This window comes from Grampus griseus, assembly GCF_964374135.1.
Source record: "Grampus griseus genome assembly, chromosome: 5".
NCBI classification, from domain to species: Eukaryota; Metazoa; Chordata; class Mammalia; order Artiodactyla; family Delphinidae; genus Grampus; species Grampus griseus.
This window is the reverse complement of record NC_138998.1, coordinates 135698537-135725041: the sequence shown is the minus strand read 5'-3', so window position 1 is coordinate 135725041 and position 26505 is coordinate 135698537. Positions and strand designations below refer to the sequence as shown.

At 46.4% G+C, this 26505-nt stretch overlaps 1 protein-coding gene across 1 annotated transcript in view; it reads left to right on the top strand.

The window, feature by feature from the left end:
* VPS26C (VPS26 endosomal protein sorting factor C) overlaps positions 1–25781 on the top strand; it is a 49601-nt gene extending 23820 nt beyond the window's left edge. The window contains exons 2-8 of the mRNA XM_082654276.1: positions 10036–10179; positions 11282–11431; positions 16470–16550; positions 18644–18718; positions 20449–20599; positions 20882–21034; positions 24287–25781. Coding sequence (XP_082510402.1) covers positions 10036–10179; positions 11282–11431; positions 16470–16550; positions 18644–18718; positions 20449–20599; positions 20882–21034; positions 24287–24369 — 837 coding nt within the window. The 3' untranslated portion in view covers positions 24370–25781. The remainder of the gene's footprint in view (positions 1–10035; positions 10180–11281; positions 11432–16469; positions 16551–18643; positions 18719–20448; positions 20600–20881; positions 21035–24286) is intronic.
* The last annotated feature ends 724 nt before the right edge of the window (positions 25782–26505 follow it).

Here is a 26505-nt window from a genome sequence, read left to right as displayed (position 1 = left end):
CCTAGCTCAGTGATTTACCTTGTGATTTTTTTTTTATGTTAGTGAACTGCTTAACACATTTGGTTCACTGTCTGTAAATGAAAGGGCAACTCACTCTTGGGGTACAGGATCTCTAGACCAATGTGGTATAAGAATCCCAGGCGGTTCTAAGAGTATCGCTGAAACGTTAGGAAGGAAGGACTTGTTCAGAGACTCAGAGGACTCCTGGGGACAACGATGCCTGTGAGGCTCCTCATGCTGCTTGGGCTCATCAGAGAGGAAAATATTAGAGAGCGGTGAGGCATTAACCCAGAGACTTTCACTTCCCTAGCAGTTGTGTTCAAGTCCAAAGTAAGAGGTAATCCAGAGACTGTGACTTTCTAGCGTACAATCTTTAGATCTTTTACTGAGGAAGACGACTGTGCCCTTGGGTCATCAGCGTTTAAGGGGCTTAGAACTTTGTACACTTTTACACTTAGAGGTCACCCAGTCTGGGATTGATCTTATTTTAAAATTGATTTATTATGTTACCAGTTAACATCAGTGCAGATGGTTTAAAATTCATGAGTTCCAGGATGGATGCGTCTGCCCTCCTTTGTCCATCAAGGTCCTCTCCTATGGGGCAACTAAAAGCTCTCGATTTCTTGTCATTTCTGCCAAAGTTATTTTATGCATATACAAGTAAATATATATAAATGTTCTTTTTCTCCCCATTTTTCACAATGGTGCAACATGCAGCCTTTTAAAAAAAAAGAACATATATGTACTAATATGAATATCTCCAAGATATTAAAGGGAAAACCCACCATTTTCTTATTGTTGGAATTTAGGTTATTTACATTCTTTTGTTATTACAAACAATGTTGCAGTGAGTAACTACTGTTCATAATCATTTCAACGTGCAAATGTCTTTGAGGAAAATTCCTAAAAGTGGTATTGCTGGGCCCAGGTGTTTGTAAAGTGTTTTCGGTTTTGCCAGATGGCCTGTACAAGATTGTGGTATTCTCAGCTACCCTCAGCAATGTATGAGAGTGCCTGTTGCCCCCTCCCCTACCATAATATGATCATATATTTTGGTCTTTGCTAATCTGATAGGTGGAAAATGGTACTTAGTATAGTTTTAATGATCATTTCTCATGTTATCATTGATATTGAGCATGTTTTCATGGGCTTAGGAGTAATTTGCTTTTCCTTTTCTGTGACCTGTTTTCATATCGTTCAATTTTTCTCTTAGGTTGTTAGGTGGTTTTTGTTTTATTTTTTAGGAGTTCTTAACATATTAGAGAAATTAGCCTTTTACCTGTTATATTAAGTTGCATTATTTCTCTAGTTTATCATTTATATAAGTGATGTTGCTTGTAATCACTTTTATGTAACAAACTATTTTTGGTTGTATTTGTAGTCATTTATTATTCAGAGTTTTGAGTCATTCTTAGAAAGGCCTTCCCCACTTTGATATGATAAAAATCATTCCCTGTGGTTCTAAAATTTTGGTTATTCAATTTTTACATTTAAGTCTTCAATGCATTTAGAACTTTTTACCTGCAAAGGTCTGCAGTATGGATCCAGCTTAATTTTTTTTGCCAGTTTTCTGGACAGTTTTTCCCCCCAGACCTCTGGCTGGTTTTCCAGTATTATTTAGTGAATGTTCCAACTTCTCCCTCTGGATTTAAAATGCTTCCTTTATCACCTACTAAATTCCCATGTATCTGGGTTTATATCTGGAGTTTCCCTCTTGTTCCATTGATCTTTCAGCCTGTACATGCCCTGCACCTCACTTTGTAAGTTATTGAGGTGTTATAATATCTCGTAGGGCTAGTCCCCCTCATTTCTCCTCATTTCAAAATTTATTTATTATTATTATTATTTATTATTCCAGATGAGTTTTAAAATTAGCTTGTCTAGTCTGTCTCACCCCAGCCCACCTCTAAAAAAGAAAAAACAATTCTGATGTTGTTTTCTTTGGATTATGTTACCTTTACAGACTGAAAGTAGACATGTAAAGGGTGTAAAAACATGGTGTGGCTTTCCATTTGTTTCTTTTGTGCCCTTCAACTGTGTTTTAAGTTTTCATCTTCTAAGGGTTTTAGACATTCCTGTTAAATTGATTTATAATGTTTTAACTTTTTGTTGGTTTTATAAAGAAAGTATTTTCTTCCAATGTATCTTCTCATTGATTGTTGTTGTGTACATGTTGCCTTATTGATTTCTGTATATTAATTTTGTACCCAGCTATCTTCCTTCCTGAAATTCTCTTCATGTTGATAGTTTTCAGTAAATTCTCTTGGGTTCTTTCAGGCATGCAGTCATGTCATCTACAAATAATGATAATTTTGCCTCCATTTCAGTTCATACTTCTTTCTCTAGTTTCATCGCATTAACTAGTACATATAGTACGTTAATAGTGATGATAGTGGTCATCCTTCTTTTATTCCTGACTTAAATGCAGTGTATTTCATTTCCCGTTAAGTTTGATGCTGGCTTCTGGGTAAGGAAATATCCTTCTATTCTTATTTTACTAATAAAGAATGGATATTAATTTTAGCAAGTGACTTTTTAGCATCTATGGAAATGACTCTACGATTTTTCTCTAGAGAGCTATTAATTGTGAGTTGTATTAATAGTTTTCCTCAACAGTTGAGCTATCCATACATTCCTGGACTAAATCCCACATACTTACGGTGTAATATTCCTTTAAGTTGCTACTGGATTGTATTGCTAGTATCTTATATAGGGCTTTTGCACTGGTATTTATAAGTGAGAAAAATATAGTTTTCTTTTTGTATGGGTGTGTTGTGTGTATAGATACTGTCTTACTGTGGTGTCACTGATATATTTGCTTTATTTTTTAAAAGAAATTCTTTACTTTTCTGTGCTTTGGAGTAGTTTAACATTGGAATTTTCTGTACTTTACACATTTGGAAATGATCTGTGAAAGTCTCTGGGCCTGGTGCTTTGGGGGGGCTTATGTATAACTTTCTCTGATTTTTCTATGGTGATTTATTTGCTTTAGCTTTCCTGTCTCTTTCGGAGTTAGTTTGGGTAAATTATATTTTCCTAGAAAAGTAATTCACTTTACCAACTTTTCAAATTTCCTTATATGCAATTGAACAATGTGTTCTTTTATTCTTATTTTAATTACTGCTATATCTTTGATATTTATTTCTCGATTAGATTAATAATTTGTTTTGCTATTCTTTTTCCTAAAGAAAGACCTGTTGGACTTACTCCATTTAGGGTGTGGAGGTCAGCATGTTGTATATTGAGTTCAGTTAGTTATACTTTATTGATGTGTAACTAAGATGCTTATATCTTTTCTTCTTTTTGTCCTCTTTTCCATCCTGGCTAAGGGGGGTAAATTAACATTTCCCACAATGAATGTGTTTTACTCAGTTTTCTCCTGTATCCCCTGTGGTTTTTGCTGTGAGTGTTGATGCTGTGTTATTTGATCCACAGATAGTGATGCCGCATGTCTCTCCTGAGGGCTGTACCCTTTAAAAGCATACAGTGCCCTTCTTTGTCTGGTTTAATCCTTCTTTCTCAGAACTCAGGCTTGTCTGATATTAAGATTACAGCCCGCGATTTATTTCTTCCATTTGCTTCATATACCTTTGCTTATCCTTTCTTCTGCAGCCTTTCCAAATCCACCCTCACCCCTGCCGTTTTTAGGTGCTTCTTTGTCGTACAACATAAAATTGGGTTTTGCTTTGAGATAAAATCTGAATGTCTGTTTTTTAATAGGTATTAATTTAGCCTGTTTATTAATATGACATATGTTTGGCATTAATTCTGCCACTGGTGCTATGTTATCAATTGAGGGATTGGGTTTTTTTAAACATTTTTTTAAATATTTATTTTATTTATTTATTTGGCTGCACTGGGTCTTAATTGCGGCAGGAAGGCTCCTTAGTTGCAGCTCGCCAGCTCCTTAGTTGTGGCATGCGAACTCTTAGTTGCAGCATGCATGTGGGATCTAGTTCCCTGACCAGGGATCGAACCCGGGCCTCTGCATTGGGAGCGTGGAGTCTTAACCACTGTGCCACCAGGGAAGTCCTTGGGGTGTTGTTTTTAAAGTAGCTTTTAGAACATCTGCCTCTCTACAGTCTTATTTGCTTTATGTTGTTTGTATGATCTTCTAATAATTTGCAGTTTTATTATAATTCTTATCCTTACAGCTTTTTATTGTACCCTAAATCTTCTCTGTTTTAGATGTTACTTATTAATTCTCTACTATGAACAATGGTGAAATTAGTATAGCTCCTCTTCTTTCCTTCTCCCTTCTCTTCTACCAACTGATCTTAGTTATTTACAAATATTACCTTTATTGGTGTTTAACTTGTTAACTTTATTTGTACAACATTATTTGATTTATTAACTTTAAATCAGCACTGTGCAGTAGAACTCTCTGTGATGATGTGAATGTGCTATTTATCTGCCCTGTCCGTTGTGATAGCCACTAGCCATAATGTGGCTTGCAAGCAGTTGAAATGTAGCTAGGGCAACTGAGGACCTGAACTTTAAATTTTCCTTAATATTAATTAATATAAATTTAAGTTTAAATAGCCACATATGGCTAGTGGCTACCGTATTGGAGAGCATGGTTTCAATGATACGTTTTTAAACCCCAGCTGTCAAGGACAAGGAAGCCACGTACATTGTACTGCCTCCCACTTTCTAGCCCCTTAGTTGCCCAACTGGTGTTATTTAAGTAGTTTCTGCACTGTCAGGACTTGTATTTTGCACTCTGCTCTCTCACCATAACCATCACATACCTCTTAGTCTTATTCTTTCAGTTGAATGGACCCAGTCCTCACAATTGGTTTTGATGGAGGGTTTCTCTTGAAGAGTTATAGTTCACTATCTAATCAGTTCCTCAAGAAGGCTTTTTATGCAGTGCTCCTTGGGGTTTTGTTTGTTTGTTTCTGCACACGTAAAACTTCTTTTATATGTGAGCAATTGTTTAGGTAAGTCTAAAACCCTAGTATCATCACACTTGTTTCCTTGAGCATTGTAATGAGTATTGCTGTACTTTCATTTTGGATTGTATTTTGCTGTGAAGAAGTCTGCTTTTCCCCCTCTTGTAAGTGACTTTTCTTTTGCCTGACTCCTAAAGGATTCTTTCTTTTTTTAAGTAGAATAGTTCTACTAGAGTCTATCATTTTCTTAACCGTTCCTAATCCATTTGCTTTTTCAGTGTTTAAAAATTACATCGGTAAACATGTTGTGTTCCATTATTTCAGTTTTCTTATTTGGGAACTTCATTATGCATATGTTGGATGTTCCTCATGGTCTCTTGTATTTATCTTTTTCTCTGGTGATTCTTTTTAATTCTTTCTTAAATTTTCACACGATTTGTTTGAATTTTCTCATTTCTGTCCTGTATGTATTTTGAACCCCTTTCAGTTTCACCTCCTTTTCTGTGATGGTTTTGTTTTATTTTTTCCTTCCACTTCTTTTCTGAGCTTCTCTTATATTTTTTATCTCTTTCTTTTGCCTCACCATCTTATCCCTGAACTCTCATAGCTCTGTCTTGTGTTCATCCCTCATAGAAGCAATTGCATCATGACGTTGAAAAATTCACGGTGAAATGCATGTTCACAGTTTCCATCTGCTTGATGGTGCTGTGTTTTTCTGGTGGGTAGTCATTTATTTGTTCAGTAAACATCGAGTGCCTGCTCTTGCTCTCACTCTACCCTTGTGGAGTTTACATTCCAGGAGTACAGATGATAAGTAAAATAGATAAGCACTTACAGAGTATTTTAGAAGGCGACAAGTGCTGCAGAGCAAAGTTAGGGAGGGGGGATAAGTGAGTGTTGAAAAGCGGGTAGTGCAGTTTTAATAGGAGTGGTCAGGGGAGTCCTCATGAGGATGCTGTCATTTGAGCACCAACTTGATGGAGAAGAGGGAGCGAGTGTGTGAGAAAAAATTATCCATGGCCCTTGTTGAAGATGGTAAAGCAGACTTTATTCAGGGGGGAACTGTTGCGATAGATGTAGGGACCACTGCAGTGGGGTCTTGCAGTGGCGAAAAGAGGCTCCACTCTGAGTGCAGTGTGGGCAAGTGGCAATTATCGCCAGGGAGCAGAGTGTTGGGGGGGGGGGTCACTGGATGGAAAATTACTGAGAAGAAACATCAGGAGGGTAAAGGAATAAACCAGCTCACAGGGTTCTTGCTGAAGGCAGGCCAGGTTCATCAGACACCCCCCGGGGCCAGGAGAGGTGGAGAATGAGGAACCTGGTCAGGTGTTGAGGGTGATGGATATGGAGGATGGTTCAGCTGACTTAGCAGAATTCTTGCTACAATCAGACGATGCAGAGAGGAACACGGAAATCAAAAGCCGAGGCCTAGTTGAAAAAGAGCTCAAGAGAGGCTGAGTAGGGCTTCCCTGGTGGCGCAGTGGTTGGGAGTCTGCCTGCCGATGCAAGGGACGCGGGTTCGTGCCCCGGTCCGGGAAGATCCCACATGCCTCGGAGCAGCTGGGCCCGTGAGCCATGGCCGCTGAGCCTGCGCGTCCGGAGCCTGTGCTCCGCAACGGGAGAGGCCACAACAGTGAGAGGCCCGCGTACCGCAAAAAAAAAAAAAAAAAAGAGAGGCTGAGTTTGGTCAAGGAGAGAGTCTTCGTCACGAGCCACGTGGGTTCTGGAAGAAGAGCATCCAGGTGGGGCAGGAGTGTGTGCACACGTCCTGAGCCTGGATGCGGGGGCCAGGACGGTGGAGAGGAGTGGCTGAGGGGGGAGCGTTTAGAGATGAGGTCACACAGGTGGGGCTGGAGCCCCCCATCTGTAGGGCCGTGGAAATGACTGGCCTTTTTACCCTGTGGAGTTCCTTTACGTAGAAGAGCCACGTGGTCTGTGCTTTGTGTGTCCAGGCACCTCTGCTGGTTCTCTCAGTGTCTCCTTCTTGCAGGAGATGATTTATTCCTGCACCGCGCGGGCTGAGGTTTGACGTGAGTCTCTCTAACCTTTACCCCCGGCCCCCGTATGTGAGAAGCAGCTGGGGGGCGGGTCACAGCTCCTGCTTCCCGCGTGGGGCGTCGGGAGGCTCCCTCCCAGGTGCCCCTCACCTTGCAGAAGCGGCTTCCTGCAGCCGCGGGCCTCACTTCGCCTTTTGACTGCGCGGCCCCTGCTCGTCTTCACCTATTTCACGGCACTTAGCCGTCTCCTTGCTTCACCGAGAAGGGCGTTTGTGGTTTTGTGCCTTGTTCTTCTGGGTGATTTCCAGGAGGCCGGGCGGGGGCGTTGCTGACTCGACGCTGCCCTCCTGCAGCCCAGAGCCCTAATTATGGGTTTGGCATTAGATTCCGGAGAACAAAGAAGAAAAGAGTTGTGGAGTTCGCTAGCGGCCTCTTCCGTTTAGAGAATACAAAGTTACAAGCCGCAGCCTCTCAGCCCCCTCGGGAAGCCTCCGCGGTGGCTTCTGCGGAGAAAGCCGGCGGCCGGTCAGCCGGGGAGACCCGGAGACTTCGGGCGCCCCCGCTTCTGGTTTGGCTCTGGTGCCGGGGTTCCAGGCCTTCCTCTGGACTCGGCTCCTCCGGGCAGAGCCTGGAGCCCCCCTGCTGCGGGCTGGCCGCGGGCGCGCGCGGGACGCACCCCCGCAGGGCCCGGCTTCTGCCGATGCTGGTGGGAGTGTGGCGGCTGCGGGTCCCCTCTGAGGGCCACACGGGCGGGCCAGAGCGCTGGGATCTGTCTCCTCGTGTCGGCTACACGCACACGAGTGCGGAGCCTGCGTCTTTCTCTGTTTCTTAACCTTTCTCAGGGCAAGGGCCTCCTTGCTGATGTGACAAAAGCCATGGCTCTTCTCCTCCCGAAAATCAGCACACGCTGTACATTGTTTCCGGGGTTCATTGTCATCCTTACGTCCAGGAGGGGCTCCTCTTTGAAATCATGGCCCTCAGTGAGGGACCCCACTTATCACATCACGGTACCAGCGAGGTACCCTCGCTGTCCACGGCCCTGATCTTTTCTCCCTGTTGACCCTTCTAGGTGGAAGTCTGAGCGGGAAGTTCTTGGTGAGGTCTTGGGTTCTCGTTAATTTCAGTTATACAAGTTATTCTCTCCTCTCTCACCAGGATTAACCAAGAATTGTCTGGTACACCTAAAACAAATACAGTGTTGTATGTCGATTATACCTCAATTTAAAAAAACAAAAAAGTGTCAGTCGTCTTCTTACCATGGGTCTTAACTCTTTGTTGAAATATCTGTTTTAAAATTCCTGGCTCCGTGGGCTGTACTTGGACTAATTCTTTATCTTTCTTATGTTGGTAGGAATTGAATGGACCTGTGTATTGTTAGAATGCCTAATTTATCTGCAAATATTATATGAATTTTTTATTTTCTCTACTATATTTCTTAATTGAAATCAAGGAATGACAAAAGAATCATAAAATATTTACTCTGCTAATTTCCAGGGTACTTCACTGCTTTTTCCTTCTTATGCCATAGGGATTAAAGGAAGGAAACAGTTCTATTGATGTCGTGATTATAATATGGTATTCAGTGGTCAACCCAGATCCTGTTCCCATGAGATTAACTGAATACATTACAATTAAATAGAAGCAGAACCAAGTACTATTGTGTTGTTTAATTGATAAAGTTCATGAATTGTTTTCTCTGATTTTAATTCTGGGACATACTAGTAAAGCATATTTCTTAAAATATACTAGTGGATTTAAATTCTTAAAAATCAGATTTTTAAATTTCATTTAGGTTGTACAAAAATTAATAGAATTAATTTTAATTAAATTTAAAAGTAAAATTAGTATTTCAGAAGGGGTTTCATTTAAATTCTCTTACGAGCTTCTTATGTTAAGAACAAAATGAGTTCTACCCCTTGAATTCTGCTTAAAAGGGAGCTGAGAGTGTTTGTTTAATTTAGACTTCAGCGCTTTGGGATGGGGAATGGGAAACAAAGCCAGAATACTTAGCATATTTAAGGGACATAGAATAGTCCCCGCTCCCAAAATTTCACATAATGTAAGAACTTGGTGAAAATTTTTTCACCAGATGACTAGAGAAAATAAAAGGTAAACAGATTTAAACACCAGGAGGACAGATTTTTTTAATGCTTTGATCTGTGGGGCCATTTTTTGTTTAACATCTTTTTTGGGGTATAATTGCTTTGTGGGGCCATTTTTGTTGTTTTTCTTTTTTTCATCTTTTTGTCAACAGTTCTGCCATCACATTACCATTTGAGAACAGTCACAAACCGTTTCTCGAGGTCATTTCAGAAACACGTTGTTTTGTGATTATTGTGGATTTCCTTTGGTTGGTGCTAGTTAATCTTCTCAACTTCCTGTTCCACGCAAACCCCAGTCGCAACTTGAGACCGTCAAGCCCACGGTGACAGGAAGGAATGTAGTTAATGTCCATATTCTGTGACTCAGTGATTATCTCCAGAGAAGTGAATGGATGTGAATGGATGCTCTGTTGTGAAGTCTTTCTTAAATGATTCATGAACCAGGGAAATCTGGGCTCGACTGTCCACCAGCAGGAAGCAGGCACAGAGGGGCTGGGGGCTTAGTGAAGGGCCGTGTGGCCGTCGGGTGGTATATCCACGACCTCCAGGCCCCCCACGAGGCTCTCTGGGCAGAGGACACCCGGCCAGCAGCCGTGCTCAATTACTCATGCGTTTGACAGTGTGTAATCATCTTAGTCAGCATAATTGAGAAAGAACCTAAAGAAAAGGCTCTTATTGTGTCATATTCCTTCTGAGGAGATCGCCATACACGCTCCTGTGTAACGGTCTGTGAATCTGCCTTTCCCCCAGGCCCTTCTCTTTGCCCTTTTGAAATCAGACATTTGTTTGGATTCTCCAGCAGGAACGAAGGTGTGTCCGAAAGGCGGTGATGGGATGAGATTCCTTGCCCCCCGTTCCCCCGGCACCCCCCAGGGCCGGCCCTTTCTCATCCTGGTATCCAGGCATCTGGTCTGTGATAAGCACTCAATGACTGTCTGCATCTTTGAACAAATTGATGGTTACGGAGGCTGACTTTGCTAGTAGACCAGGTGGATGAAAGAGCCGTGCTAACGTGTTGGGTGGCTGTCTCCCCTCCCCCAGGAAATGCTCTCCGGGGTGGTGGTCGTATCTGGGAAGGATTCGGTCCAGCACCAGGGAGTCTCCTTGACAGTGGAAGGAACCGTGAACCTCCAACTCAGTGCCAAGAGTGTGGGTGTGTTCGAAGCATTCTATAATTCTGTTAAGGTAAGAATGCTAGCGTTGCACGTTTTTAGTTCGTTTTTCAAACGTCTGTGGTGGTTTTTACTTGCTGTCTGGCTTGTTATTTGTCGCTATTTTGCAAGGAATGGTGGTAGTCATGCTTTTACTATTTACTAATCAAACTGAAAAAACATTCAGATGTTTTGATTTTGAATATATTCTGTTATTGAAAGTCTGCTTGTTTTTATTCCCATTAGATAGGATTGGTGGGGGGGACTAATTTCAGCCATTAAGGAGACAAGAGCTCTCTGAGAAGTTGTGCCTGGGCCTTCTGGCACTTACGTTCCTGAAACAAAACTGTTCTTTTAACTGTTATTTTAATCCAGCTGCTGTTGGATATGGCATTCAGGTAAGATGCAGGTAGAGCCATTCTTTTCTGTCACTTAAAGTTCTGTGTTCTAGAAAGTGAAGTCTTTTTTCTATACTTATAGTTTCCTTTTCCTGAAGGACATATTATTAACTCTTTAAGTTTTGAAGGGGAAAGAGTTGAGAGGAAAGAAAGGTTCATTAAGAGTATTCAGATTCAGGACCTTCCCAGGTTTTTCCACAGTTTTCTTATTTTCTTCCATCAACACTTAGAGACTCACTTCAAAAGCTGTGGATTTTCTCAAAGTGATTGTAAATCAATGGCTTAGAGTACCTTAACTAAGTAAGGTGTAACACCTGCCTTTTAGGCAGGTTCCAGGTGTGAGTACTGTTTCCCTCCAAGGGCCCAGCTGAGGAGGCCTGCACGGGTGCCCTGGGCTGCGCGAGGGCCCCGCACCTTGCCAAGTGTCGTGCACGTCTGCTTCACTCTGAAGGTGGAGGTGCCCGCCGGAAGCGTCGTTAGGACAGTCAACTGAGATACTTCGGGATAAGGGAGGGACGTATATCAGATCACTTCCTACTGTGCACCAAACGCCTAAGCATCCAGTCCTGGAAATGAACCAGAGACCTTGGGCCAACTCACCGCTGACAGGGCACCAGGATGGTAGCGGCCGAGGGCTGGGGTGCGGTGTCTCAGGAGCTTATTTAATAGACGCAGTAACGTGAAAGAAAGTGCATCAAGAAGTGCTTGTTGATGGACTGACTTGGGTTTTCTTTACAGCCCATCCAGATTATCAACAGCACCATCGAAATGGTGAAACCAGGTAAATTTCCCAGCGGCAGAACAGAAATTCCTTTCGAATTTCCCCTGCATGTGAAGGGTAACAGAGTCCTGTATGAGACTTACCACGGCGTGTTTGTCAACATCCAGGTGAGCGTTTCCTTATCCCGTGAAGCTGACTTCACAACTTTTCTTCTGCAAAACAGCTTGGTCTTTCTTTCACTGAAAGTTCATAGGTGGACCCAAGAATTGAATACTCTGTTTATTGCTGAGCCCTCCCATGTATATTCTGTGTTGATTTCTCATTTTGCCCTGCAGAACATATGTCATGTATGACCATTATCTTTGATGGGCATCTTGGAGGACCCAAGCTGTAGCTTCTTTCCAAAATTCCGTTGTTTCTTTGGGGCTCTGTTCAGGCGACGCTGACACTGTAAGGGGTGCTTTTATTGTTGGTAGTAGACGTGCCCTCACTTCTCTCTGGCACCCGCACTAACTTTTCTATTTTATACGTATAAATATCTCTTTGTTTCATACCCAAAGGCTCCCGCTCTGACATAGGCTTGTATTCTTTATTGAACAAACCTTGTAAATGAGGGGGAAGTGGATTTATGACTTCCCGTCTACCTCCGCTGGTTCAGGGTTCTTTCACAGTCCCTATTGTTGTCTCAGGGGCAGTTTGGAGTCATGACTCAGAGCGAGAGAAAGAGAGCCTTTCCTTGATTCAGCGGAAAGAAAGGTACTTTTGTGTTATCAGCCTTGCAGCGGTTCCCCTGCTGGATGAGACAAAAGTATTTTGTCTTACGTATGTGCAAGAGGGCTGGCAGTTAGGAAATTTTTTGATTTATTAATTTTTAGCTGATAATTTGGTCTTGGTAGAGACCATTCCCCTGCTTAAAATGTAGCACTTTTAAAATAGAAATCCTGCAAACACTTGTGAGAGTTAAACCAAAGGTTTGTCTGTATGTGAGTTTTATGTATGGCCTAAGAGATCGGTCAAGAAGAAACTCATGTAGTATGATGTACTCTATCGCAATAAATACCTTTCTGTAAAGAAAAACTTTTCGAGTCCTTTGTTATCGGTGCACCTGTTTCAGGCAATAAATATACTGAAGGCTTTGGGCAGCTCATAAGAAGTGACAGTAAAGTGTCTAGCTTCAAAGGAGACCCCTTGCATAGACATACAGATCGCTGCTGTAGAGACCCGCATCCTCTGACCAGCTTTCTAGGCTGGGAATACTTTCACCATGAAAGAAAGTATTGCCTTTTTACTTTTTAGCTAGACTGAAAATATCTCAAACGTTGCATTTTCAAAATTATTTGTATTCTCTTGCCGGAATCAGCATCAACCTGCTTTACCCGCACAGTCGTTCTTCGATGCTGCTCACTTAGCAACAGAAGCATATATTCGTTAGAAACTGAATAGAATAACGTCAGATTCTCTGTGGTCATACTTCTTACTTGGCACTTTCTTTTCCTGTGTTGATCATTCTTGTTAAAAGATTAATTTGTTTAAAATAAAATTGGAAATCTCACCCTTTTCCAAATATTGACAAGAAACCAGACAGATATACATACAAAACTTGGGTTCCTGTGTAGCTGTGTGTGAGTTGGAGACTAGCTAAAATGCAGAAGAAGAGTTCACATGTGGTTAGTTCTTTAGTAAGGTAAACAATCACCCCGACCCCCTTTATTCTGGTCATCAGATTTTACCACTTGGAGGGTGAACCTCAGAAGGCTACAACTTGGAATCCTGCACCTCCCCAGATATCTCATAAATTTCTGAAAACGTAGAGATGTCTTCTCAACCTCAAATTTATAAGAGCTTGTCACCTTACACTTACCACTAGATTCAACATTTATTAGAATTTTGCCACCTTTGTTTCATCTGTATTTATTTTTTTTCTGAATCATTTCAAAGTTAGTTACAGAATCTTGACAGTTCGTTTCAAAATACTTCAATATCTGTCACCAAAAAATAGGGACATCCTTCTACATAATCCCAGTTAACTATTTTCACAGCTATCAGAATGAATAAAAATTCCCCAATATCATCAAATTGTCAGCTCTTATTCAAACTTGTCATTGCTTCTTTTGAGAAATATACTTCTTGAGAGAAACTAGGATTATAGCTTCTTGATCTCTTTTTCATTCATCAGTTCACTCATTCACTCAGTCTCTTGATGGGGCTTTTTCTACCCTCCTTGTTGGACAGTGGAGCAGGTGCCCTGCAGAGAGGCGCCACACGGGGCATCACCTTCTCAGTGCCATCGCTTATCGAGCTTCCCGTGAAGAGTCCCGGGTGTGTGACTTGGGATAGAAAGTGTTGTTGTTGAGCCCTAATAACATCTTTCTCAGATTATACGGGTGCAAAGACAGTTTGCATTTATCCTCTGAACTGTGTTATAGTAACGTAATGTAAAAACAGGAAAAATCATAAGACAGAATAAAGGATTTAAAATGTAGCCGGTATTAAATTGTCAGCTTGCAGGGGCTGGACTCGTGGTAACTTCTTAGAGGGCTTGATCCTGTTTGCTCTGATTCTTCTTCTCAGCCATCCTGCATCCATTTCTCATCTTGTTAGTAGATAGAGCATACAGGAAGCCGGCAGTCTTTCTAGTCGTCCCCTGTGCAGCCACTTTTTCCTTTAAAAGTTGTTTAAATCACAGGGAAGTTTTATTATGGTTGTTTTACTCTTGTGGCCATACTAGCAAGGTTTTATACTATAAAACACAAAATACAGCAGTACCAACATGTCTGCTGAAATTGTGTGTTCAGATTCAAATGGTAGAGATGGTAGTCCTCCTGTTGACAGACTCCTTTCTAGGAGTCTGCTTTAAATCTATTGACACGCGTTTTCTTTCCTCGTTCCTGTCCTGTGTTTACTGACAGTCGAAAAAAATCAAATCTTGAGAGTTCCCGGGCGGTCCAGTGGTTAAGACTCTGCGCTTCCACTGCAGGGGGCACGGGTTCCATCCCTGGTCCGGGAACTAAGATCCCACAAGCTGTGCTGTGTGGCCAAAAAAAAGAAAAAAAATTTAAGCACTTAACACAATTCCTAAAACATACTCTCAGTGTTTTTCCTCTTTTCTCCATCTTTCTCCCCTTCCCCCCACTTACCACCAGCTGCCTTATATTAGTAATTATTGCTTTCACACTTAAAAACCTTCAGTGACCAAAAGTTGGTGCCCGTTACACTCTCTCATCTGCAAGTTATAGAAATCCAGCTCAGACTGGCTTAGCCAAAAAAGGGATATTGGATCATGGAACTCTCCATTCCAGGGGACCGTCTAGGCCAGGGCGGGCACCGGTCAGCCCCCAGCTCGGTGTTCTCGGGGGTGAAGCTGGTTGTTGGCCGGCGGCCACAGGCTTACAATCTCCTGGCCTGGCAGCCCCAGCAGAAGGGACTGTTTCCTGTGGCCAAGCAACAGTCCTGCCTTTCTGGTCACTTCCACACCCCCGTGGGATGGGGGGAAATCAGCCCCGCCCAAAGCCCTGAGACTGAAAATGAGGAAGGGACGTTCCCATCGGGAAAACCATCAAGGAGACCAGGCAAAGCCCGAGTAAAATGCTGCCTCTTCTAGGCAGCGTGTGGGCTGTACAGGGGAGAGACAATGGACGTGCATACGTGCATGTATATATTGTATATTATACACACAAACATAGCATATACATATATGGTACAGCCCTCGCTGAGCTTGTCTGGTTGGGGAGACCAGATTGAAATCTCGATAGATAATATCTATATCTATATCTATATCTCTGTATATATATATGAAGGCCCTTGCAGACAAAGGTTGATTCTTTTCTTCTTTAATGTTTTAATCTCCCAGGAGTACCTTAAATACATAGCAGCTTCTTATTTAACGTGGACAGATTGGTCATAATAGTTGTAGCTTCTTGACTCAACTGTGCATATAGTTCCAGTTCTACAAGTTATTTTAATGTTTTTCTCGGATGATTAAAACAACAGCTCACTTTATCCAACATACGTTCTGTGATTTTTTTGTTTAAGATTAACATTAAGACAGTGATCGTGCTGTAGAGTTTTGTTACCACACAGTCTGTCGTGGACCGGGATGTGAAGGGACAGTCCCGGGTGAAGCCAAGCTTTCGGCTCAGGGCCCATTGCAGCAGGTGCACCGGCAGTGGCTAGTTCAGAAGGACAGCACAGGGACAGCAGAGGAGTTGAATACGGCCAAGTTCAAAGCAAGCGTGATGCTCCATCCCTTTCCTGTCCACGTTCTTTTGCTCGCAGGATACTTCTTTGCTGGCCAATGGGGGGGGGCCGAGGAGAAGAACAGGACTGGCCGTTGGGGAAGCTGGCTGACGGATCTGGGGCTTCCTTATACGCTTCTCTTTACGTTTGCATACATTTGAATTTTCTAAAATGACAATTTTGCAAAGACTTTCCCCTCTTTTTTCCTCCTAAGGTTAAGATATGAAGAGCTCATTTTGAGATGCCCTGGAGGCCTGAGCTCCAGGACTCAGCACTGTCACTAGCATCGCTTCCCTTCCCCACGTGGGGCGCAGCTCTGCCCTTGCGCCGGCACCCAGCGCGGTGCCGCCCATGCAGAGAACGCAGCGAGTGAGAGCGAGTCGGGGGCTGACCCACATCTCCCAGGTTGGCCTGTGAAGTCTAGATGCCATCCAGGGGTTTGCAGTCCTGCTGCTGTGTTTTCTCATCCTTACTACAAAACAGCAGCCGTTTTACCCAGAGCTGCTGTGTGCCAGGCCTTGGCTTACCACACGTTACCGCGCTGGGTCCTCACTAAGGTGGTGTTAGCGAGCAGGAAGCTGAAGCTCAGGGAAGCTGTGCTCCTTGTCTGGGCTCGTCCGGTAAGGCAGAGGACCGGGTGTGAGCGAGCTGCTGCTCCAGGCCTGCCCTCCCGTTCTGCCTCTCTGCTCTGTCCTGTGTTACAGGGGAGGCTCTGCACCTGTATTCCAGGGGGTCCAGCTACAGAATGGCCGCGGGAATGGTCTGAGGAATAACCTTAAAGTGTTTTTTTAATAGCACTGTTTTTGTTCTGAGCATTAACTCCCCCCATTATGTACATTAATTTCATATAACACATTAATTGGACAAAGTTTCCCTAAAATATGTTGACTGACTTGCCTCTTTGTAAGAAATTCCTGGATGAAAGCAAACCATCTGAAAGGATGTATTCTCCTCTGCCTTTCCCTCCAGTATACCCTGCGCTGTGACATGAGGCGGTCCCTGCTGGCCAAGGACTTGACCAAGACCTGTGAATTCATCGTCCACTCTGCGGTAAGCTGCACTCGGGGGCTCTGGGCTCAGTAATAGGAATCCTCTGTGGGGTCTGGGACTGGACCCCACTTACAAGCAATAAGTTATCCTGGTAGTATTTTGTGGATGCTGGGGAGAGACTCGGGACTCCTGGGTTAGAGACAGGGGACTGGATTTCTCCCGGCATGGCTGGTGTCAGCATGTGTGTCATTCCCCTGGGCCAGAGCCCTGTGGGGTGACGCCACGGGCCCAAAGGGGCACTGCACCTGAGGGGTTTGTGCCTCAGCTGCGGAGCCCCAAGCTGGGGAATCCGCCTTTGTTACAGCAGGCAGTGAGCAAGCCTGCTCTTTGTCCTGGAGGGAGACCTCACCTCGTCCCTCAAGGCAGCTTCAGCGAACAGCTGGGGGAAATGGCCCAGCCCAGGGAGAGAAGGCCAGGGCCTTGCATTCTCGGCCTGTACAGCAAGAACATGCAGGGCTGCTCGGGCCGGGGTGGGGAGCCTCTCCTGACACCTTCTGCTAGTACTTTGCAGTGACAGAGTGTCCTTAAAGATTCCTCTCACGTGCCAGGGCTGCAGGTGACACATGGTGGTGAGTAGTTGTGCCCACGGCCCTGGATCCCTTTGTGTCTCAGCCTCTCCAGGTCCTTTGGGGCGGGGCCTTTTACACTATTATGAAATGTCCATGGGTATCTTGTAGTGATGATTAAGTGAAAATGTAAGACCGATTTCTTGTGCATAAGATTGGCAAAATCGCTGATGCCCTTGCATCATTTTGTGACTTTTTAGGATTTCCAATATTTGTAGTTTCCCTGTTTATAAATTTTTAATAATCATAGTGTTAAGTATTTCTTTCAGTGATACAATATTTTATGTAAAATATGATGAAAATATTTATCCTTTTTGGAAGTTACCTTGATTTAGATGGATATTTTCCCTTTTTCCAGCAAGGGTTTTCAAAGTGAAGCAAAAAAACTTTTTCGTATGTAGATTATCCCCTAAAAAAGTCACCTGCCATTTTAGGTGCTAAATCAAAAGAGCCTCCAACTTTGTGAAGAAGAATGAGCCCGAACCCAGCCCCCCGCCCAGAGCTGGGCCCGCAGACCCTGGCCCCCGGCCCACGGGTGGCCGCAGAGCTCGGGCTTCCTCCCTGCTCCTGGGGGTCCGCCCGCACTCGGCCTTCAAGAGTCTTCGGGACTGATTTCACTAGAAGCCAAACCATGCTGTGACCTGTAGTACGTGAAGTTACATACTCCTCTGTATACTGTGAGGAGGAATACATTACTCCCTAAAGAACACGTTCATGAACCTATTAGTAAAAAGAATATATTCAGGAAGAATGTTTCCTAGAATAAGCTTTTGGTGAGTGAGTGAACTTGGCAAATCGGTCGGTGCCCTTTCTCCTCCACGGCTCCCCGGCCGTCTGGGCGCCAGTGGCCTTTGGGCCCCAGCCCATGAGTAAACGACACTGGGCAGGCCCCGTGAAGCTTGTCTGTACTGATGGGTTCCGCACGTATGTAATGTGGAGATGATCCTTGCTAACTAATTACGGCAACATATAATTAATTATGTTAACATATAACTACGTTATAGGTGTGATTCTTCCTGGTAGACAGTTGTACAGCTGAGTGGCTAACTGCCCCGGCCTTGGAGCCAGGCTGCCTGGGTTTGGACCTCAGCTCTGCCCCATGCTTGAGCCACCATGTGAGCCCTCTGTGCCTCACTGTCATCTGTGAAGTGGGACCAGGGCCAGTAACAGCTCTGCACAGGGTCATGGTGCCGATTCAGTGGCTTTTATTCTCAGAAAGAGGTTCAGAATAAATGTCTCCCAACAATACTGCTCTGTTTTTAAATTCTGGACCTGAAAGGGACCTTAGAGACTAAGAAGCCTGTCCCCTCATCTTACAGATGAGGAAACTGAGTCACGGGGATGAGGACCTTGGACAGCACACAGCCTTCCTTGTTTCTTGGCCGAACTGTGTTTAGAATCCAAGCGTCCTGCCTCTTAGTGCCAAGGTCTTCCTGGTTCACGATGCTACCTTGTGTTTCCTTAAATGGGGAAAGGCAAGTCTGACCTGTGGACTCTCTGCTGAGTTTGGTTTCTCCTCCTCTGTAGCCTCAGAAGCGGAAACTGACTCCGAGTCCCGTGGCCTTCACTGTCACGCCTGAAACCTTACAGAATGTCAAAGAGGTAACGTGTTCCTTACGCACCAGTGCCAGGGAGGCTTTCTTAGTAACCGGATCCCACTGACAGACTGTTGCCCACCTGTTCTTTACTTGGGTATCAAGTCATCAGCAAGAGGAAATTTTTGTCTCTACCCGAAATAGTCTGTATTTTCAATTTTACTTTCTTTTTAAATTCGGTAACTACTTAGCAGAAGGATTGTTTTTAAAAGAGAGGGTATATGTTTATAATTTTTTACTGTCTTCTCCCAGTTTTATTGCACTGTGGCCAGAGACCCCTCCCCTGAGCCCCGGGGCTGCCACTGCCTGTCAGGGGGGCCGCATACCCTGGTTTTTCAGCTGGGCCCTTGGTCACTTGTCTTTTGTGGACGTGGCTTTTCCTCCCTACCCTAACCCTGCATTCTGCTCCCTGGACCCTCCTGACGGGGGTCGGGTCAAAGGCCAATTTGGGAGGATTATTGGCTTCATCTTGCGAGAGGCACAGCTGAGGTGGGGGTGTGTCATGGGGAGCCTTTCAGAAATCCATTGAACATCTCTCCCTTCTCTGGTTTCTGGAGCAGTGACCCCAGGAGGCCAGTCAGATTTTCTTCTCAGGAATTTGAACCTTGATTGGAAACATGCAGTTGCCTAAGAGAATTTTAATGGGAACTGCTACTGCTTTTCCTTTTTCTAAACAAATAGCCTCTTTCAGTTTTTTTTAGAATTCTGTCTTGAATCAAGACTTTTTTTAGAGTTCTCTGCCTTTGGGGGCTACCAGGTACAGAGCGCCCTTGCTCTTGACCTCCAGTACAGGGCACCACCCACGCCTGACCCACTGACCCTTGAGGTGGGGCTGGTCAGATCGAGATGAGATTCAGGGTGAGATACTGACTGGGTTTCAAAGACGCGGTATGAAAAAGAGAATGTGAAACATCATTCATAACTGTAAAATACTGATGATGTGTGGAATTGATAATATTTTGGATATATTGATTAATTTTACCTGTTTCCTGCTACTTTTCTAATGCGGCCACTAGAAAATTTTAAATTACACAGTTGCTTCACATTTGTGGTTTCCATTATGTTTCTGTTGGACAGTGGTGTTCTAAACTCTGAATTATCTGCAGTAACTGGGACACAGCCATAGGAAGGACTGCTAGGACAGATGTCTCTTAACTCTTTAGTTCTGTTTTTCCCGTGGCATCGTCACTCACCCATGACCATTTTTCTCTGTCTGAAGAGAAAAGGTCCATAGGTTTTTTAGTCAAGCATTGAAGAAAATTGTTCTCTTTAAATTTCCTTGAAATAAAGTTAATGTCTTGGTTTTTCAAAATTGTATAATTGGGAACATTTAAAAATTGATTATCTTTTTAAAACCTCTTTTTTTCCTTTTGGTTGTCCTTAAACACTGTCAGCAACTTCTTTAGACATTTTTATGTCGTGTCCTTGGTGAGAAGGAGTGCTCCAGACCTGATCTAGGCAATCAGGATGCTTCTGTGAGAGAGCTGGGCATTCTGTGCCAGCAACATCAGGTGCCTTACGCCTGTAGATAGCTGTTGAATAATTCAGTCTGTTACTTAAGTTGACAGAAAATGTAAGTACTATTGTACCTTGCTTCCCATTTTGTAAACCAGGGTCCCAGTGGATTTTATAAAAATTATCTGACCCTGTTTTCAGTTTTTATTTGTACCAAAGTGACTTGAGTACCTTCTCCTGGCGCCTCCCACTCCTGATGTGTCTGTTTTTGTCTTGTTTTAGAGAGCCCTGCTCCCCAAATTTCTCATCAGAGGACACCTCAACTCGACCAACTGTGTTATCACACAGCCACTAACGGGAGAGCTGGTGGTGGAGAGCTCGGAGGCCGCCATCAAAAGCATCGAGCTGCAGCTGGTGCGCGTGGAGACCTGCGGTAAGGTCCCCACTCCGTCCCCGTCTCCCGTTCTTCCCCTCCATCCTCCCTGCCCCCGCTGCCGCCTGCCCTTAGCCACGAGCTCGCCTCTCGATTCCAAGAAACGTATGTTTGAGGAGCGTGGGATGTGGAGGGAGGGAGGACTCCAGAATCCTGCAGAGACGGGGGGAGAGCAGGTGAGTGGGCTGATGCAGGCTCTCCTAGACCCACGCAGGGCCTATGGCTCAGCCTGTTTGGACGTTTGCTGTGTTCTGACCGCGTGATGCTTTCTCCCTGCTCCAGGCTGTGCAGAAGGGTACGCCCGCGATGCCACAGAGATTCAGAACATTCAGATCGCCGACGGGGACGTGTGTCGGGGCCTCTCTGTCCCCATATACATGGTCTTCCCCCGGCTCTTCACCTGCCCGACACTGGAGACCACCAACTTCAAAGTGGGTACGTGTGCTGCCCTTGGGGTGCCCCCGGGAGGGGTGCAGCCACCGGAGGGGACAGGCCTGCTGGTCTGCTGGGGTCAGATGCAGCCCAGCGCACCCAGTCCTTCGGTCACTCAACAAAAACGCAGGCAGAGCAGCTGTGTGGCGCTGAGGGTCCCTGGTGAGCAGTCCCGGCTCCGAGGAACTTGTGTCGCCCCCCCCCCCCCCAGGGGGACAGCGTGGGCTGGGTAGGTGACCACGAGCTCTGTGAAGGATACTAACTCAGCCAGGGACCAGCCGGCCGGGCGCATGAGGAGGTCAGGTCGGCTCCCTGATGGGCTGGCATTTGACGGAGGCGCGAGACCCGAGACAGCCCAGTGTGAACGGTAATCTTCCCGAGGGCTTTAGCTCCAGCAGCTGAGGGTGTGTCGGCCATTTTCCATGAATGCGTCCATGAATGCGTGGGTAGATATTTTGACCACAAGATCTGAATCACGTGACAGATGCAGTTTTCTATCCTGCTTTTCCTCCCTTCACTTTATATTATGAACCTTTCCATGGTTTTAAGTGTTTTTATAAAGTATTTTGATGGTGCATTCATCCTAATAAAATGTTCCTGCTTACGAAGTTCAGCGGAGAGCTTACTCCCCACCACAGAGACACAGCAGGACGGACCCTCGGGCCTCTGCCCTGGCTGACACGACCTTCTGCAGCCTGACCAAAAGACCACAGAAGTGCCCCCGGCCTCTGTGCCACGCGCAGGCTCACTGGTGAATAGATAGAATAAGGAGCTTTTGGTAAATGGTTGTTTTTATACCCATTTCATTGAGAAATGGGAGCACAGTCCCTAAGGCCAGTGTGTTTTCTTAATGTCATACTCCCCCTAAATCATCTAACATACACTATTACTAGTCCAGAGACAATCTTTTTTTTTTTTAATTAGACTGTGATTTTACTTTAAATAATTACAAATAATGTAATTTAAAATTGAAGAAAGTAGAGGGAACTCCCTGCCGGTCCAGTGGTTAGGACTTGGTGCTTTCACTGCCGTGGCCCAGGTTCAGTGTCTGGTCTGGGAACTAAGATTCCGCGAACTGCATGGTACAGCCAAAAAAAAAAAAAAATTGGAGTAAGTAGAATTTCATCACCGAAGTTGAGTGTATGCTCTTTGTTTTAAGAGAGGGAAAGGTGGTCACACCTGGCATCACGGGGTGCTTCTCGGACCTTGCTGTGCCCTTGTGTGAGCGTGAGCCCCGGAGCCCCGCCAGCCCAGCAGGCTAGAAGCACAGTCTAATACAGTGGAGCCCTCGAGTGCTTTATCTGAAACGTTATATTGTAGCGAGAACATAATGCGGTCAGGACACCCTTGTCAATAGAAATGAGGGCGACAGACCCAGCTGTTCACCGAATACAGAGCACGGTCAGCTGAAAGATGACATAGGGTCAGACTTGACCCGAGCTGACAAGGTACCATGCTTTTTCTCAAAAACTGTGTATGGTTACTGAGTAGGTGGTATACGCCCACTGTACACAGTCCAGAGGCCGCAGGGCCTCGAGTGCAGAGTCGGTGCCTGCAGCCCGCAGGAGCCTCCCAGCCACAGCCTCGTGCCAGCCCCGCGCGTCCCCCCGGGGTGCTCCCTGCCACGCTGCAGACCGTGTTCTGAAACGGGTGTTTATTGGGGAGCATACACTACAGTGCTGCATGAGCCGTGGTTGGTTGAACCTGCAGACGCAGAACAGCTGTGGAGGAACTGCTGAGTAAGGGGCAGCCTGTAAACTCTATGCAGACTGTCAGCCGTGTGCAGGGTCGGCGTTGTTCAAAGGTCGGCTGTACTTGATTTGAAGTTGAGGAGGAGCTTGTCTGTTGATTTCTCAACTTGTTTTTCCTACGTAAACTTCAAAAAAGGTCCAAAAATTATTTTTTTCTGCTGTACTATGCATTAGGCACCTCTATTTTCTGTGTGTTATATTTGTCAGACTTACCAAGTGTCCATATAAGATTTAATGAGGTGCCTGTGATTCTTCCATAGAAATAACGCCCTCAGTCCCTCAGCCAAGACATCACTGATGCTTTTGTCCTCGTGGCTCCTGTTTCGTCTATTTGGGGGCTTGCGCAGTGGCTGCCCCGTCAGCTGGGGGGGTCCCGCAGGGAGGAGGTGGCCCACGGTCATTGAGCGCCACAGCCTCTCGTAGCCCCTGGGTTGCTGTCGCGTGGCTGGCGAGGTTGGGCTCTGGGTCTCGGGTGCGGGCGGGGTGAGCCCCGCGTCCTGCGTTAGGCGCACATCTGGGTGTACCCCTTCACCTTGACCGCAGGGGGCTTCGTGTGCACGGCCAGGCCCGTGGCGTCCTCCAGCCCAGCTCACGGTGCCCCCCGCCAGGGAGGACCGTGAGGTGGTTAGAGGACCTGGGGAGGGATGGTGCCGGGCAGGGCCAGGGGCTGTTCCGGTGCCTGACCATCATCAAGGAACAGAAAGGAAAGGAACAGGGTGCGTGCTGCTGGTGCACAACTCCTGTCCCGGCTGATGCTTGGCGAAGGTGACAGCCACACACGGGGACGTTGTCCTTGGGCCGCAGGCGGGGTCCTGGACGAGCTGACCCCCAGCCCCTTCCCCAGCTGAGCCCTGCGCTGCAGTGCTGCCTGCCTCGCTCTTCATGCTGGGGAGGGACCCGGGCTGGACTCTCTTCGGGGACTCCCTCGTCACGCACACCCCTCTTTCTGTCAGTAAGCTTACCCTTAGCGGCTGGAGAGCTGGGGAGAAGACTCCTGTTTTCTGAAAGGTAAAAGAGGAATGTTTGAACAGGTGTTGTAGGGAAACCAACCAGTATCCAAAGGAACTACAGTTAGACTGTTTGCTGTTTCTGAACATTGTTTCTTGCCTGGGCTGGGAGACGTGTCCCCAGACAGCGGTGGGCCAGTTTGGAGTCCACTCTCCCATTAAGAACTGTAGGAAATGTAAAAATAAAGCCAAAGAGTACACGTGAATTGACAGGATTCTAGAAGATTCTCTGCAGTAAAGACGAAGGACAAGGAGAGTGTTTGGGGAAGCTGAGGCCTTACAGCATGTTCCAAGGTGAGAAGACCAGCTTACTTAGGCAGTCCCGCCAGTGTAGCATCTACACTGATTCTCCTGGACGCTTGGGATGACGTAGGTGCAAAGCCACGCAGCACCCGGTGCTCCCTCTATCGAGAGCTCGCTGCGCCCGTGGCGGGGTTGGTGTTTGGTTCCCGCTGCTCCGGGCCGGTGGGCATAAAGCCTGTCCTTTCTCTTCCCAGAGTTCGAGGTGAACATCGTTGTGCTGCTTCACCCTGAGCACCTCATCACAGAGAACTTCCCGCTGAAGCTCTGCAGGATGTAGGCGGGAACAGGGGGAGATGCAGCCGTGCCGACCTACGGGAGCCGAAGCCGGCGGCAGCGAACTCGCTCTCTTGATGGTTCTGTATCAGAAATGAGTCTGACCCTTCTCCCTCATTCCCTCGAGGCCCCTCTAGTCAGAGCTTCCCTTTGAAATTCATCAGGATTTCTTCATGGCACTGGCAAGATCGTTTCCCAGAGAGTAAATTTCCTGTGACTCCTGACCAACCTGCTCCTTCTTAGGTTCAGAGCACAGTTGTAACGGAGTCTGAGCTTTGCTGGAAAGTGAGGTCAGGGACAAAGGAAACCTCCCGTCTGGCCGACGGTTGTGGCCAGGGCTCCTGACAGCTCCCCGACCCCGCAGGGTGGCGACAGGCGTGCTGGTTGCTCATGACGTTGGCGGACGCCCGCCAAGGAGGGTGCTGCGGCGCCGCTGCAGATGCGCAGCGTGTTTCCCACTCTCTTGTCTTTTATAACATTTGTCGTGATAACTTCAGAACTTCTGGGGACCTGGGGAAAGTGTGCTTTGCCCTCCCAGGAGGGAGGGGATCTGGTGACCACGGCTGGTGCTGGAGTAGTTCTGAGTCTCAGGACCTGGTGTGAAGTTGCCTGCTGCCGTCTTCCCAGAGTCCGCTTAAGTGCTAGGTTCTGTCGGGGATAAAAACACGTGTCCACGCCCGTCGTTGTTGGCTGGGTTCTGAGTGGCAGGGGACCCGGGCCCAGGCCAGCAGCGAAGAGCCCTCTGTGCTGGGCGGGGCCTGGACCTGATGAACTTGGCCCACCTCCATCCCACCTGAGGGACCTGCGTTGGCGGGGTCGGGGAGGTAGTCTGGCCTGAAGCCATTTTCTCCCTCGCCTCCTGTTGGGATTTGCCGTGTACGGTGGGTCTGTTACAACACACTTCTTCCTTCACATCCTGCTGTTTCTCTGGGTCCACAGTTAACCTCAGAAGTAAGCCGCGCGCCGTGCACGCTGCCTGGCCTTCCTCTCCTGAGGGAATAATCATCACCTGAAGAGCTGCCAGCAGCCCGGCCGCCTTTATCATTTTATTTAACCTCGAGGGGCCCGAGTGAGGGCCATTTCCTTGCGCTTCCTGGACGGGCACCTCCACCATAAGTTATTAAGGAAAACTCGGACGTTTGGGTATCTTGGGCAGCAGCAGTCCCTGGCTGGAGCTGGGGGTGTCCGTTGTCAGGTTCTCCCATTACAGCAGGAGGAAGGGGAGGTGAAGGAAAGAGGCCATGAATCTAAAACAGTACATTTTTTTGGGAAATGCCCCGTTAGGCAGGAGCACCTTCTGGCTCTTGGAGCTCCAGCAGAAATGGGGCCTTGCTCTGGTTCTCAGCTGCATCGTGAGTTCCGCAGGAAAGGTGGAGACGTCAATCAGAAATAAAACGTTTGAAAAAGAAGCCAAAATATTGTGCCTGTCTTCACCCAGAGCTCATGTCCGGAGCCTACCTGCTCTGGTAGCTGGGGGGAGGTGGGTCCCTGGTGTCATTTCTGCCTTCTTGAGGCTCATAATTCCGGAGCCTGAGTCTGAATTACCTTTAAGACCTTTGGGGTAAGATTACCCCCCACATACTGGCGGCACTTTGGGCTATGGCAGATCACCAGTGCTCTCCACAGCCCCTCTCTGATTCCCTTCCGAGTTCAGAAATAGGGTTGCATTTCCGTGGAGCCATGCCCACCTGACTGGGGACTGACTTCCAACTCCTTTGCAGCAGGGTGTGGTCATGTGACAGGGAGGATGTGGGCCCCTTCCCGTGGCTGGACGGGAACAGGCCTACTCCCCACCTAGACCATGCTGAGCACAAGGAATGTGTGAGCCGAACAGCTAGCCTCTCACCTGTGTCGCGGTCACCGGAGAGGGAAGGGAATGGGTCATCTTCAGAGCACGGGATTGCTGGGTGTCTGGGCTGCAGCAGCCCTGCCCTGTCCTGCCCTGGAGCTTGTGACGTAGGGTCCAATCCCACCCATGCCTCTCGTACAGCCCGAGGTCCACATGTGAAGAAATGCTCCTTTATCTTCATGCCCACCCTCTGCATCAAGATTCTTAAGGGTCCAGAACCTTTCCCGAGCCCAGCTGGTCAAACACCAGAGCGGGTGTAGACCAGCACTCCCCGGAGCTGTTGCTGACCTC